The sequence below is a fragment of the Microcaecilia unicolor genome, chromosome 10, assembly GCF_901765095.1.
Source record: "Microcaecilia unicolor chromosome 10, aMicUni1.1, whole genome shotgun sequence".
NCBI lineage: Eukaryota > Metazoa > Chordata > Amphibia > Gymnophiona > Siphonopidae > Microcaecilia > Microcaecilia unicolor.
The window spans coordinates 177,028,284-177,044,414 of record NC_044040.1 but is presented as its reverse complement, the minus strand read 5'-3'; the positions used below and the strand labels follow the sequence as shown (position 1 = coordinate 177,044,414).

General features: G+C 44.3%; 1 protein-coding gene across 2 annotated transcripts in view; it reads left to right on the top strand.

Annotated features, from left to right (window-relative positions):
• Positions 1–8,969: 8,969 nt before the first annotated feature.
• The window catches only part of PLOD2 (procollagen-lysine,2-oxoglutarate 5-dioxygenase 2), a 147,313-nt gene continuing 140,151 nt past the window's right edge, over positions 8,970–16,131 (top strand). Inside the window, exon 1 of one of the 2 annotated variants that reach the window (XM_030216189.1) lies at positions 8,970–9,492. In XM_030216189.1, the coding sequence (XP_030072049.1) occupies positions 9,384–9,492 (109 nt within the window). In that variant the 5' untranslated portion in view covers positions 8,970–9,383. The remainder of the gene's footprint in view (positions 9,493–16,131) is intronic. The other variant, XM_030216188.1, reaches the window with a different exon arrangement.

The following is a 16,131-nucleotide window of genomic DNA, read 5'->3' as shown; positions in this document are numbered from 1 at the left end:
GCGCAGAGACTGTCTGAGCCATACCTTTAGCTGAGGCTCTCAAGACATCATACAGCAAGTCTGCCAAATAAGCCAAGCCCGATTCCAGGGCCGGCCAATCAGCCCTCAAGGAAGGATCCGAGGGGGAAGCCCGCTGCACAATCGTCAGGCACGCCCTGGCCACATAGGAGCCGCAAACTGAGGCCTGCAAACTTAAGGCAGCTGCCTCGAAGGACGACCTTAAGGCCGCCTCCAATCTTCTGTCTTGGGCGTCCTTTAGGGCCATGCCACCTTCCACTGGCAACGCCGTTTTCTTAGTCACCGCAGTGATTAAAGAATCCATGGTAGGCCAAAGAAAGGCCTCCCGTTCACTTTCAGGCAAAGGATAGAGGCGGGACATAGCCCTAACCACTTTGAGGCTCGCTTCCGGGACATCCCATTGAGCCGAAATTAGAAGGTTCTAGGCGGGCGCTTCGTCCCCAGCATAATGGCGGAGCCAACAGGGGCTGAGGGAGAGACGTCCTCTGGAGAGGAAATCTTCAAAATGCTCATGGCCTGCACTAACAGGTTGGGCAAATCCTCTGAGCGAAAGATCCGCGCTGCAGAGGGGTCATCCGCTCCATCCAAGCGGGAATCCGTCTCCTCCAAGGAATCCCCAAGGGACCGTTGGGAGAACCCAGATAAGCTGCCCTCATCTACATCAGAGGAGACAGAGTCCTCTAAGGCCTCGGAATCCACCCGAGGGCGTTTACTTCCAGGGGCCTCAACCCCTTTATCGGACAAGGTAGCAGGGGCAGCGTTTTGCATAAGGAAGGCCTGATGCAGCAGCAAAATAAACTCGGGGGAGAAACCCCCCAGACTGTGCACTTCAGCAGCCTGGGCCACAGCCCTAGACGCACCCTCAACCGGCGCTCGCAAGAGCGGGGGAGAAACATGCTGCGCATCCAAGATGGCATCCGGCGCGACACTCCGCGAAGGAGCCGCGCGGGAAGAACGGCGCTTAACTTTAGCTGCTTTTTTGCCGTCGCCCAAATCAAGGGCGGCCATGGCATGAACGTCTCCCAGCTCAAGGGCGACCCAAGAAGAAGCCGTCCGAGCAGAGTGGCCGGCCAAGATGGCGGAGGTGAGCAGCGTTTATGGCGGGAAAAACCGCTGCACCGGAGGAAGAACCGGGACACTGACCGGCATCCAAACTGACACCCAACAAGGGCGAATCAGACTTTAAGACCCCCGCATCCCCGCTAGAAGCGCACACGCGTTCCGGGGAGCGATTCTTCGCGCCCTCGCCCTCCGACGTCATAGGCCACGCGGAGATCGATCGGGGAACCCCCGCCCGCTATAAAAAGGTAAAAATTACCTGCTTCTCGCTCCGAGCTGTAACGAACTGGTGTCCCAGTGAGTAGCTGCAATAAACGTTTAAATAAACGTCGAAATAAACGCCCTTAAGGACGTCCAAATTTTTTTTTTTTTTTAAACGGAGCCAGCGGGAGGGGGGAGAAAAGGAGGGACCTGGCACCACCAGGTTTGCACTTGCTCAAGAAGAGCCCTCAACCCCAGGTACTCAACAAAACCTAAAAATTAGGCTTGGAGACCTAGCCAGAGCTGCTGCTGTGTGTGACCACCACCTGCTGAGATAGAGAACATACTGAGGAGTTTCCGGCAGCACATGACCACATATAGGGAGGCAAAAGTTTGCTCTCTATCTCCACCTGCTGGTAGATGGACACAACCCACCAGTCTATGGATTGATCAGCATGATGATATGGAATTCATGTTTTGACGTGCAGGCTGGCTGAGGTTGTTATTAATTGTAAAAAAAGCACATTAATACTATGATAGGAGTGAGACCCAATGAATGAAGTGCAATATCTCACCCGTTAGTGGTCTTATGTGACTACCACGTGGGTGCTCAAGTTTCTGAGGGTGCTCCTCTTTCGTTATTGAACTGGGTACATATTTCTGGTTATTGTTTGTTGTCATATACTGCTATCTAGCATAACTGAGGCTCACACTTGCCTCATACTAGCTATTGAGAGGAGGAGTGCATATCCTCACACCCTTCCATACGAGTGCACTCCAGTAAGGAAACACTCATGAGATATGGTAGTGTCCCTGCATCAGTCCTTTCTCTAAGTGGGAAGCTGGTGAATAGCCCTTATGCTGCGTTCCAGACTCATGGGGGGGGGGGGGGCAATGCAGAAAGCTGTATGGTAGAGTCAAGCGTCAATGGCTTTGAACACAGCATCTACCACAAAATAGCTGTAAAATATAGTACAGCGATGCAGTAATCAATAAACATGAAAATAACTGGCACATTACACATGCGACAGGAATCTGCAGCTAACTGCCAAAATGTTCCCCTTTCTGCCAGTATATAAGTGACGATTGCCTCATGCATTGACAGGAAGGGGGACATACAAAAAAAAAGTTGCTAGGTCTGCATTGGCCTCCAAATCCCTGGTGGTCTATTGCTACCCCCCCCCCCCCATCATGACTCAACCTCACCCACCCTTTTCCCCCCTGACACAGTAGCTTTCCGCATTGGCAATCCCTGGTAGTCTAGCAGCTCCCCTGCTATTTGCCCAACTGATCCTCCCTACTCCCAACACTTTAAAAAAAAAAAATCATGGTAGTCTAGTACAGGGCTTCTCAACCCAGTTTTCAGAGTACACCCAGACAGTTAGGTTTTCAGGATAGCCACAATGAATATGCAAAAGAGAGATCTGCATACAAGGGTAAGAAATTTAAATGACTATTAGACTCTTCTTTTGCTTATCAAGCAACAAAATTATGGAAAGAATTATCTATCCAACTTAGACTTAGTTCCAAATATAGGTTATTTAGGAAACAGCAGAAAACCTCTCCCTTTCAAAAATGTTATAAAATATAGCTAGGTTTAACTACTGTCATAACTAAATCAAATTTACAATCTAATTTCTGGAATAATGTCCAGCTTCTTGCCTTTGTGATCCAAGTTGAACCTTCTTAAGTATATGTGGAATATAAAAAACTATTGCTATGCTATGCTATGTCCCGAGGACTGGGTTGAGAACTCCTGGACCTGCCCAACTCACCTCAAAAAGAGGAAAGGCAGGAGTGATGCTCACTCACTCCTAATTCAGGTGCCGCCATCATTTAAAATAGTGGTGCCTGACCCCTAGCAGTGTATTTGAACACAGTAAACCACCCAAGTCTTCCATTGGTGCAGGGTATCAAGTATGAATACTACTTGGAATGTTCAATGTCATTATTTGTTTCTACATGAAACTGAATTTTTCAGACTTTTTAATAGTTTTCAAATGATTGTGTGTTTCTTTTTCTTTTTTTTAAAGCAACCATATTATCCCTCCATACTGCTTATGATTTGACTCTGAGCCAAGAGTCCAAATAGCTAAGGGGATCTTCTGCTAAGGAGTGTTAAGCCCTAACATGCTGTTTACTAAGATGCATTAGCATTTCTAACATGCCTACAATTAGCAACGTGTAAACCATGTAGGCGCCTATAGAGATATTATAGGCACGTTCACGGTTAACATGCGTTAAAGACGCTAATGTGCCTACACCACAGCTCAGTAAGCAAGGCCCTTACCGCAAAACATATTATAGCTTTTTGTGATATTTGGCCTGTCTCCATGCGCTAATTGCATGTTTACTTAAAAAAAAATTTTTTTGAGAGGGGGTATGGTATGTAAGCATTATCCAGATAACATGTTTCGATTAGCGCATGTTAACCGGATAATGCAGACTTCATGCGGGAGCAATTAGCACCTCGTTAATTGTTTGATGTTCCCATACACTAATGGAAAAATGCAGGACCTGCAAAATAAATAAATAAAAACAAAAACCCGATCCAAAATGGCGGCTGGAGAAGACGTGACCTCCTGAGGCTCCTGAACTCTTGAAGAGTTTGACAGCAATTTTTCCCGTTGTAATATGGGGAAAAGGAAAGGGAAACCAAAGATACTTACCTCCTCGAGTCCTTTGGAGACCCCGACCGTCCGTCAGGCTAATCTGGAGGATTTTGGAGTTCGGAGGCAAGGAGAGCCTGGGCTCACTTCGATGGAACCCACAACTCTGAAAGTGGGTTCAGGGAAAACTCAGTCCTCCCTCCTGCACAGCTCCACTGGGTGCTGGACGCATGCCAACGGAGACGCAGCGAGTGGGGGCGCCCGATAGGGACTTGGCTTCTACCGCTGATAGGGGAGAACCCTCGACTGTACGAACCCTGAGAGAAGATCGCTTGGAGATGAACCAGGCGTTTCAACTTGTTCCCCCCCCCCCCCCCCAGCCAGGGATCCATACACAGAAGCTACGGAGAGACGATGAGACCTGCTATGGTAACACTAGAAACCTTATGGGATGCGATCCAGGGACTAAATGCTTCTCTCCTTCAGGTTTCTAACACTTTTAAAGGGGAAATTGTGGAAATGAAAAAAATCCTTTCAAGCATTGTCTGATAATGTGGATAATTACTCTCAAAGAACTGAATCATTAGAGGGAGAGATAGCCAGTCTACAAAGTTTTTCTTCATTGGCTATCAAGGACACAGATATACAATATCGTAAGTTGGAGTACTTGGAGAACCAAGAAAGGAAAAATATTTACTGTTTTTGAACAGTCACCATTTATCTCAGCTCTTGATTTGCTAAAGAAATACTTTAAAGAGGTATTGGGAATCTCGACTGAGGGGTGTCCCCCTATAGTCAGAGCCCAATACATTACAGGTACTTCCAGACCTAGTATAGGTCTTCAATCTGGGATGAATTTGATGGAATTCTTAGAAAATTCTCTGGAAGTGATAACAAAAAGGACTACCCTTCTAGTGACATTCGCTTTAGAACCAGAAAAAAATAATGTGTTTCAAATTTATTTTCGTCATATGACTGCAGATTTTTTTGGGTGCAAAATTAAAAGTTTTTCCTGATCTGGCTAGGGAAATGCAAAAAAGAAGGACAGAATTCTTGGTTTTAAAACCCAGAGTTCTTAATTTAGGTGGAACGTTCATGTTAAAATTCCCTTGCAGATGTTTAATATCTTTCAATTCAAATAATTGTATTTTTGACCCCAAAATACTGATAGACTATATTAACTCAAAGGAGGGAGCTTTAGATACCTTGGCTCCACCTAATACTACTTATCTACTACTTATCATTTCTATAGCGCTACTAGACGTACGCAGCGCTTTACACTTGAACATGAAGAGACAGTCCCTGCTCAACAGAGCTTAAAATCTAATTAGGACAGACAAACAGGACAAATAAGAGATAAGAGAATATTAAAGTTAGGATGATAAAATATGGGTTCTGAACAAGTGAATAAGGGTTTGGAGTTAAAAGCAGCATCAAAAGGTGGCCTTTTAGCTTAGATTTGGGCATATAATGATGCTAGGCCCATTCCCAAAGCAAAATGATTAAACGTTCATACAAAAAAGAGAAAATCATGTCAACTTTGTCTCTTGGGTTTTTGACTAGGATTCAAGTGAAATGTTTGAGCTAGAAGGCCCTATACTTAAGATTGAGGTCATGTATAAATTCCACCGCATACAAACCAACTGGGGATGCAATTTTTTCAGTTAGACCATCTTAGGAGGATGTAATCTCCACTGTGTTTACGTAGGTAGGTTTTATGATGAATATTCAAGAAATGATTGTTGCTGCATTATTTTTTAGTAATAGCTCAGGCAAGTGTCATCAGTAACTTTGCTTGTTCCACAAAAAGGCAGGTATATCAAGAACCTAATATGTATAAACATAAACTAGTACATTCCTGCCCTGGAAGAATTACAGTTTGTACCTGAAGCAATGAAAACTCACAAGGTGCATTTGTGGGATTTTAATCCTGGCTTCCCTGGTTCACAGCTGGTTGATCTAACCACTAGCTTCTCCTGCACTCTTAAAAAATAAATTCATGGCAAAGTTTAGGGAGGTGAGAGGAGCATTGCTTCTCAAATGCGTTTGAGTGGAGTGCTCCATTATGCCTGCCATGCCAATGTCATCAGTAAAAAGAAAAGCAATGTGCCGTGAGCCTTCACATCAAAGAGCTTTGCAAGTCTTGACCAGGATCTCTATGGCAATAGGAAGTGTGTATCACAGGGGGTGGAACCTGGCAGAGGCTTGCCGACTGATTTGGCACATATGCTCTTGGCACATTGCTTTGCTTTTTACAACTGACACACTGCTGGAGCAGAGAGAATGGAGGTTTGAGGGAAGATGGGTAGACCACAGAGCAAGAGGGAGAGATGCTGGAAAGGGAAGGGAAGGAGAAAGAAGAGGAATGCTGAACCATGTGTGGGTAGTGGAAGGAGAGAAGGAAGATGCTGGACCCTGTAGATAGGGCAGAGGGAGATGCTGGACCAGGTGGAGAAGGAAGAAAAGGACAGGGAGATGCTAGACCGTGTTAGGTGGTCACGGGGGGAGATGCTGGACATGGGGAAAGGGAGAGACCTGAGGGAGATGCTGGAACATTTTGGAGTGGTCAGAGGGAGGGAGCAGAGGAAAGGGAAGATGCTGAACCATGTTGGGGAACAAGAGGGGGGGATGCTGAACGGAGGAAGGGGACAGGGCAGAGATTCTGGACAAGGAGAGGGGAGGAGGGGGTAATGACAGCATGAAAAGAGGGATGCTATATCATATTGGAATAGACATGGGAAGAGAGGGAAGATGCTGGACACAGAAGAGGAGGAAATTGGGAATCAGAGGGGAGATGCTGGATTGGGGAGTGTGGGGGAGAGACAAGGATGCTGTTTCTGGTAGATAGTACAGTGAGAGAAGGTATATTATGTTGATAGGGTCTGATGCTGAGGATAGAAGAAGGGTTGGGGGCTGAGAATGGGAGAAGGATGTTCACTGGCAGATTCTGGCATTGGTGGTTGAGTTGGGAGAAGGGTCTGATACTGGAGCTGGGAGAAGGGGGATGAGACTGACCTAGGGGCCAGAGAAAGATGAGGTCGGATTTTGGCAGTGGGAGAAGGGAGCTGAGGCTGACATAGGGGCCAGAACCAGAAGAGATCAGATGCTGGCAGTGGGAGAAATGGGCTGATGTTGGGGAAGTGAGAAGAGGAAGATAGAAACTGTGATAAAGGGGATGGGATGACTTCCCTAGGAGGAAAGGCTAAAGTGGCTAGGGCTCTTCAGCTTGGAGGAAAGATGGCTGAGGGGAGATATGAAAGAGGTCTATAAAATAATGAATGGAATGGGTAGAAGTGAATCACTTGTTTACTCTTTCCAAAAATACTAGGAATAGGGGGCATGCAATGAAGCTACAAAGTAGTAAATTTAAAACAAATCAGAGAAAATATTTCTTCACTCAATGTGTAATTAAACTCTGGAATTTATTGCCAGAGAATGTGGTAAAAGCAGTTAGCTTAGCACAGGGCTACCAAGAGGGGGGGCAGGGGGGACAAAATTCTCCAGGCCCGGGCCTCCAAGAGGGGCCCCGCGCCGCAGTCCCACCTGCCCTCTGTCGTTGACCGTCTGCCACCGGGCCAGGCCCCCTGCTTTGAAATCACAGCACCTCTCACTTCCGTGTGAAAGCGCTGCAGGCAGCAGCAGCAGATCACCTCCCTTCGGGCCTCCTTCCCTCCCTGTGTCCCGTCCTCATCTGACGTAACTTCCGCGAGGGTGGGACACAGGGAGGGAAGGAGGCCCAAAGGGAGGTGATCTGCTGCTGCCTGCAGCACTTTCACACGGAGGTGAGAGGTGCTGTGATTTCAATGCAGGGGGCCCGGCCCGGTGGCGGATGGAGGGGGGAGCGGGGGCGGGGAGGCCTGGCCCAGTCTCTCGGTGGCCCTGGCTTAGCAGGGTTTAAAAAAGGTTTGGAAATCTTCCTAAAAGAAAAGTCCATAAGCCATTATTAATATGGACTTGGGGAACGCCAACTGCTTAGTTCTAGGATAAGCAGAATAAAATGTATTGTACTGTTTTGGGGTCTTGCCAGGTACTTGTAACCTAGATTGGCTACTGTTGGAAGCGGGATGCTGGGCTTGATGGACCTTTGGTCTGTCCCAGTATGGCAATACTTATGTACTTATATACGTGCATGTGTGTGGGGGGGGGGGGGGAGAGGGCAACAAAGCAAGGGCATATACAGAGGAAGCTAGAGAAGAAGGAGCAGAAAGATTAATGTCAGGAGTAGAAGAAGAAAGAGATGGATGTAGGTGGGTAGTAGATCCTGGTGAAGGAAGTATGAGGGAAAATAGGGGATGAATGTTATGGATGAGTGCAGGCAAGAGGGGAACCGGAGAAAGAGACATAGGAGTATGAAGAGGGTGAGAGACAAAGGAAACAGCAAGTCTTTAATGGAGGTGAGAATGGGTGGAAACAAGGAAGTAAAAGAGAAAACTGGATCCTAAATAAGGGGGTAAAGCAAAAGAAAGTGACTGGAGGAAAAAGGAAATGAATGAAAGAGAAGAAGCTTGTGTCGGAAAGGTTATAAGAAGCAAAAGTAGTTGAGATTAGGGAAGGGCCAGAACACAGGATGGAAGTAGTGGAATAGAACATGAATAAAAGATGGACAAAGAAAGAGATAGAAAAGACAATGGGGGCCTGGAAAATTAAGGGTAAGAGGGGGAGGAATAAAAATCTAGGTATAGATAGCTAAAAAGCCATTTGAAAAAAAAATGGAGAAAAAAGTACCCCCCCCCCCCCCCCAACAAAGCAGGCAAACGACGCCTATGGAAAAATCCTAATTATATCACCTAAGATACATATCTATTTATTAAAAATGTTGGCACTCGAATTTGAAGAAGAAGAAAATTACTGCAGCTGAGATTCGGCATCTGCCGAATAGAGAACATCTCCTCTTCGGTTTCTCGTGTAGGGTCTGGAGAGTAAATGCAGCGCCTCACCACCACCGTACGCAGGCAAACAAAGCTCCCTCACAGCTGGGTGCTACATCCAGCCGCTTCATAACACACAGTGCAACATTGTGCGCTGAGCAAACAACGAGCCCGGAAAAGGCACTCACTCTCTCCACCCCCTTCTCCGCCTGGCCTGGAGGGAAACCTGCCAAAAAGTCTCATCTCTGTCTGCGGCCAATGGCTGGAATTCTCCACTGCCCCACGTTCGCCTCTGGGTCTAGCTAGCGTTTCCCCTCCTCCCCCCGGAGCTCCTTCTGCACCAGGGGATGCCACGCGCTGCTCCTACCGCACCTCATTTCTTCTATAAGCTTCCAGCCTGGGGAAGTGGCTCGCGCAGCTCGCCGAGAACTGTGCCAGCTGAGCTGCAGCCTAATGAGCCCTCGGACTGCCAGGTAACCACCACCCAGAGCGCCGAGGCAAGGACCATTGCAGCGGAGGAACAGACGGAGGTCTCGCGAGAAGGGCGGGCGGCGCTGGAACCTGTGCCTGTGTGTGTGTCTGCCAGAGACAGGCAGTGCCGGCCTTTGGGGCAGTTGCTGCTGCTGCGATGAGGACCGCGATGGGCTTCTTCCTCCGTCTGGCTTTGTCTTTTAACTTTTTGCAGCTTCTCCCTTCTGTTCAAACGACTGTAACCGAAGCGCCGGCCATCCCCACAGGTGAGGAGAAGTATTCTTCTTAGGAAGCCCTTTTCCCCAGGCATTGCTTAGGGCAGCAGATCCAAATGCCGTTTTGTGAAGTCGCTGCTCTCGACTCAGAAGAGTTGGGTAACTTTTTTTCCCCCCATTGCAGTGCTTAAGGGATCGAGCTAAAGCAGTTCGTGGAAAGGTCAGTGGGTCGGGACTGTGAAAGTGTGAAATCTGAGGGTGGGTGAAATGTTCCATTCTATCCTTCCAAAACATTATGAAGAAAGCTACAGTTCAGCCTTTTGTTTCAGTGAAAATGTCCGTAGTTTGCAGATGAGAAAATAGTTTTTGATTCTCATTGCTTTATTGCTTAAACGAAATGATGAGCTCAATTTATTCTGTTAACTTCCATAGAGACATATAAAAGTACGTCGGATGCAGTTTGAGGTAATAGTATAGGTCTGAACTACAAGTTTGAGACCCACAGAAGGATGAGCGTAATGGTAGCCTTGATTTGCTCTAAAAACTATGGGGCCCTTTACTCGTGTGCAGCGCACACCTAAATGAGACTACCGCCAGGCTACCGCCCCCCCCCCCCCAACGGTAATTTTATTTTGGTGGGCACCCATAATGCATGGATGATCTATTTATTTCCTCCCATGCGGGTCGTTTCCAGCTTTAATCAGCAGCTGGCACGCGCCGACCAGGTATCATGCGTATAGCACGTGAACCCTTAATGCTAGATCAATGGATGGTGTTAAGGGCTCAGGCTGGTTTTGGACGCATGCCGGTTTCAGTTTTACCGCATGCTCTTTTCCCATTCCATTAAAAAAAAAAAGCCCTTTTTTGCAGATGCAGTAAAATCTGGCCTGGCTCGTGCCCAATACACGCACCTACACTACCGCAGGCCACATTTTACCATGGCTTAGTAAAAGGACCCTTGTGTGATAAAGGGAAATGAGACTTGATATATCACCTTTCTGAGGTTTTTGCAACTACATTCAAAGCGGTTTACTACTACTACTACTATTTAGCATTTCTATAGCGCTACAAGGCTTACGCAGCGCTGCACAAACATAGAAGAAAGACAGTCCCTGCTCAAAGAGGTTTACATATATTCAGGTACTTATTTTGTACCAGGGGCAATGGAGGGTTAAGTGACTTGCCCAGAGTCACAAGGAGCTGCAGTGGGAATCAAACCCACTTCCCCAGGATCAAAATCCACTGCACTAACCACTAGGGTACTCCTAGCAGCCTGATTTGTTAAAAACCGTGGTGTTTCTGACAAAAAGCAGCAACCTCTGCTATCATTTTTACTCTTCTAAAGCACTCCTGCAGAAGTGTTTTGTGCACCCAGACGCCAGAGTGGTATGTGTTTATTTTATGTATTCCCACACCCTAACTAAACTTTATGGGGAGGCTAGGTGAAGAAAATCATCTTGTCCTGTGAAATGGTTTTGTGATGAAGAAATTACAGACTAATTAAAATACTAAACAAACTACTTTCCCTCTAATTAATGTCCCACAGCATGTCCTTTGTTGTCCCTAACGGGGTGGGGGTAAAAGCTAGTATATTTATGGAAACTGGGTGTCCTGCTAACAAAGCCAGTCTACTGATCATGGCTCACTAAGCCATGGCTAACGGTAAAGGCTATAATTATGTCATGAACTGGTAGATGTGAGCACTAGATGTGAAATCTTTTGAAAATAAATGCTAGAGCACTTATGTGTCAAAGTGTATATTTCTACAGCCTGAGAATTAGTTTGAGAATTCCAGATTTAAACAGTATTTCTTGCACCTCCAAACTTCTTTGATTGTCTCAGTTTTTTTGGGTAGTAACAATGTTTTATGCCCTTTCTGATAGATTATAATTAAATGAAACAAAATGTGCTTGAATTAGGCTATAGGGGTTGCTTAGTAAAAATGAGTGCATGCTATCTGCTTCAGAATCCATTGTATTTCTATGGGCCTTGCTGCAGATAAAGGGGGGTCTTTTCTTTTACTAACGATTAGCACATGTTGTCTGCAGGAGAGCCTTAGGAATAAAATGGGTCCTGTGTCAGATAACATGAGCTAATCTTTAGTAAAAGACCCCCGAAAAACTTTGAGCAGTAGCGCTGATCTTCAAGACTTTGATAAATAACATATCCCTAGACATTGTCTATTTGCACATTTCATATACATCATAATTCAGAACATTTATAATGAAATTGATGTAAAGAAACAAAAAAAAAAAAACAAAAGAAACAAAAAAGAGAAGTAGTGATAAATTACGTCTTGCATTCACTTACCATGTGCTTGGCTGCAAAGTTTGGCACTTTAAGTTTTAAAGTTTCTTCAGGAACTAGAAAGACAATTTGGTTCATAAGATCGACTTGGTAGGTTAAGAGTGCTGCTTTTATGGCTTGTCAGTTTAAGAAAAGTAGGCAAAATTGTGGGGCTTGACTGATGTTTCTAGTCCAGTGCAAGGAAATCTGGATTGAAGAGATTCTAGTTATTACTGTTGTGGCTTTTTGATAGTGTGCTAGTCATTAGCTGGCCACCCAGGTTCCATTCCTCGTTCCCCCCTATAGTAGCTTTTGCCCCCTCCTCTCTCACATGGTTATGACATCACATACAATGTCTAGCCATCCATCAGGTGTGCCCTAGTCTTTAGATACAGGTCATTAATTTCTTGGCCCCATTCAACAGCATTTTGTGGATACCATTAACTCTTTGACTACTTCTTTGAAAGAAAAAAAAAACCAACAACAGCATTTAACAGTTAGAATGTGGTTAGAGGAAAATTATCAAAACTTGCAAGAGAATCTGGAAGGTTCTGGGATGGAATTGTTTAATTGCTGTTAGAAATGCAATGCAGGCAAACTCTCCTATAAAAATTGTTTTGGTTGTGCTTAGATATTCTATTTAGGATTGTTCATTGCTTAATTTTTGCAGTGCTTTTATCCAAAGATCTGGCTTATTAAGATGGATAAGTGAAGCACGGTAGAGATATTTTTTAAACCTATCTTTGTTCTTTAAAGAGGGGTTTTTTTTCCAGGTCATATACAACCTTACTCTTTCTATTGGCAAACCTACCTTAGGTTTCTCAATATCCTCAGGACAGTTTGTGTCTCATCAGAAAGAGATGATTATCAATAGCTTATCTATATCATGCCTAAGCATCAGTTCAGCATTAGCTAGGAGCAGCAATGGCCCCTTGTTAAGCCAGAGAAATACCTCTTATGGCTTATATATCTTTAAGATATATCTTTAAGAATAGGCAGGGGCAGGCTGACCATGGGGTCCACTCTCCACAGCCCTCCATTTATTATAATCACTTTTGATAGGTGGTTAGGAGCCCATGACCCTGAATCACCCTGAGAATGAGCAGCCTAAGGGGTCTTTCAGTATTGATTAGCACATTTTATCAGCAGTAGGAATAAAATGGGTTTTGTGGCAGATAAAATGCATTAACCTTTAGTAAAAGACTCCAACAGATACCTGCTTTGGACACTGATTTTGAATGCACCAAGTCTAAAAAAGAGAAGCCTGTTCTCCCTTGCTTTAGCACCATGATACTTTTTTCCATTTCTTTTTGTTGCTCTCCAGTAGTGCCTGGCGGTGCCAAAATCTTAAATCAGGCCCTGATTATTGGAAGAACTGATTCTTCTGTAAATGCAATTTTCTCTGTAACTGCTCAGAGAGCATTTAGGATTCTTACATCTGCTTAGTAATTTGTTCTGCTAGACACAACAGACAGCACATGTTTGTTTGTTTATTCATGCAGTAATGTGAACATCTACATTTTGTGTTCTGTATTTCATTCTGGCTCAATAGATAACTAGAAAATGAGATGCTCTTGCCAGATAGCTGCAAGTTTCAGTAAAGTCTGACTGTGCAAGTCCGGTAATATTAAAGTAGGAGTAGAAATAAAGGTAAAAAAATGTGAAAGTTAAAATTAAAAAAAAAAAGTAACAATAATTACATTTACTTAAAAGTTGAATACTCTTTCAAAATGCTCTTGACATTTACTCAGGAAATGTAGCATATATAGTGTGGAGACATAAAATAAACAGTAAATGAAAGTGGGCTATTGTGAATCAGAATTTCTCAATAATGTACAGTAAAATGTGAATTTAGGACAAAAGCTTATTCAGACATTCTTGAAGGTTGATGTACTAACCCACAGGGTTTCCCCACAGATTAGTGGCTTGTTTCTGCAAAAGTTTGCTATGGCTGACAAAAAACTCCATTGCAAACTTTCATGAGAAATCTGGTTATGGAGCCCAACTACAAAAGGTAGAGTCACTTAGAGCAGGAGTGTCCAACCTCGACCCTCACCAGTTTGGGTTTTCAGGATTTCTCCAACGAGACCTAGTTGCATACAATGGAGGCAGTGCATGCAAATAGATCTCACGCATATTCATTGGGGAAATCCTGAAAAGGGGGATGCAGAAATGGGAGGGTCCTGGGCGGAACAGGTGCGTTCCTAAAATTTATGCAATAGAATAAAGGAGATAGATTCTAATTTAGGCGCAGATATTTATATCATGTTTCAGTTGGTGCAAATGGTCGCGCCTAAAGTTAGACACAATTCCTGGATGTAAGGTCTATTTTTTGAACTGCGCCTAACTTTAAGTACGGTTTGTAGAATAGAACTTTTTCTGCTGTCATACATAGAACTCACCCCATAGTGACAGAAATGAATCATATCTCTATGCCAGGGTATGTTAGAGATGATCTCAGTTTCTTAAATTTCATCCCTAATACGCCTCTTAAAGGAAGTGGTATATTATCTCACCTTTATCTATAGTGTTTTTAAAATTGTAATTAGTCCGCATGATTTTTTTTAAATGAACTTTTGCAGTCTATCTCATCATAACCTATATTTTTAATGATTTTTTTTAATGGTTGCTCTGTAATTTGAATCTAGAAGCAATGTTCCCTTGAAGAATTGATGGCTTATGTACAAAAGTTTCAGCTCCCGTACAAAATATTCCTCTGACCAAAATTGTGAGCAGTTTTGTGCAACAGAAACTCTTGATTAAACATCTTAATCAGAAGGTTCATACCCCTCCCATTTACAAAACCGCTCAGCAGTGCCGACACAGCCCATTCACTCCAAGGACCTTTAACTAAAGGGTTGCCATATGGCAACGCAGAACTACTGCTGGTGCAACACGGGTGCCGGCGGTTGTTCCACCCCAAGCGTGCACCGTTTCCGGCACTAGCAGAAATATTGAAAAAATATCTCTGCAGGAGGTTACCTGGCGGTAATTGGAAGTGTTGTGCACTGCTGGGTTAGCGCAGGAGCCCTTACTGACACCTCAGTGGGTGGGGGGTAAATGCTCCCTAGGAAATGGTCGCACGGCAAGTGCAAACTTTCACCTACTATGGTAAAAGGGACCTTGGTGCATGGCAAAAATGGCCATTGCTGCTAGCGCAGTGCGCCTTTTACCACAGCTTAGTAAAAGGGCCCCTTTGAATGGGCTGTGTCAGCATTACTGCACCGTGAGCTCCTAGGGCGGCTTTCGCAAAAAGGTATGTGTGGGGGGGGGGGGGGGGGAGAGTTTGGAAATATATATTGACATTATTTGTCTTATATTGCATGAATTAAAAACAAAAAATTTCCAATTTCATATTGGTGGTGGAAAGATAATTGAGAACTGTATAGTTGTAATACTACCCCCTCCTATTCCTCACATCATGTAAAAAAAAACCCCAAAACAAAACACAGAATTGTGCAGCTTAGAGGGACTATGATGACGATGACACTGTCAGTCATAAATTTTAGCAATCTGTGGTTACTATTATAGCACTATCCTATGGATGGGACCAGAACAGCCAACTTAGTAGAGCACCACTTTAAGTTAAGTAATCATTCAGATGCTAAGAGGAGGCAGCTGTGAATGGTTTAGTTTCTCTGTACTATTTTCTAAAAACTAATTAGAATGTGTAAGTATTGTCTTGTGTGCACTATGTTTTGCTACACACGCAGGGTTCATGATCTGAGCATGTACACGTGCTCAGAGGAAACATCGCCTGGAAGGTTTAACAATCCCTTTAAAATATGTCAGACATATTTTAGGCTCTAGGAATTTTTGTATTATAGTTCTTTTGCTAAGAAAATATTTGCCTTGATACTTTGCCAGAATTTGAGTAGTTTAGTGGTATCATGGTCTCTGTTGCATAAACTTCCATTCATTTCCATTCCCTTTATTGGGGTACTGGGAAAATGGGCATTTTAAGCCAAGTGTAAATTGCTAACATCTTGAACTGTCTCGCAGAGTTTACCTAAAAAGTCTGAAAAGTAATATCGTTGTCCTTGTATGATGTGTCATGATGAATTAGAAAATACTGAGATAAAATCCAATCCCCTGACATTCTGCCTGTGGCAGTCAGTGCCTTTTCAACACCATCTATTGGATTTTATGCCTGGATTTTCAGATCTGAGCCATATCTGGATGTAGATGCAGCTTTTTTAAATACCAGCTATGGGATTTTGTGTCTGGATATTCAGGTCTGGGCCATATCTAGATACCAGTGCTAGAGGCTGAAACTGGTGACTTTGGTTCTGACAGAAACTGAATCCATGGCCAAAATCTGTAGCTTGGTTTCATCCAGAACAGAATCCGAAACCGGTGCTGTTTTTCTACTATAAGAAGTACACCGTGACTTGATGTTTTTTG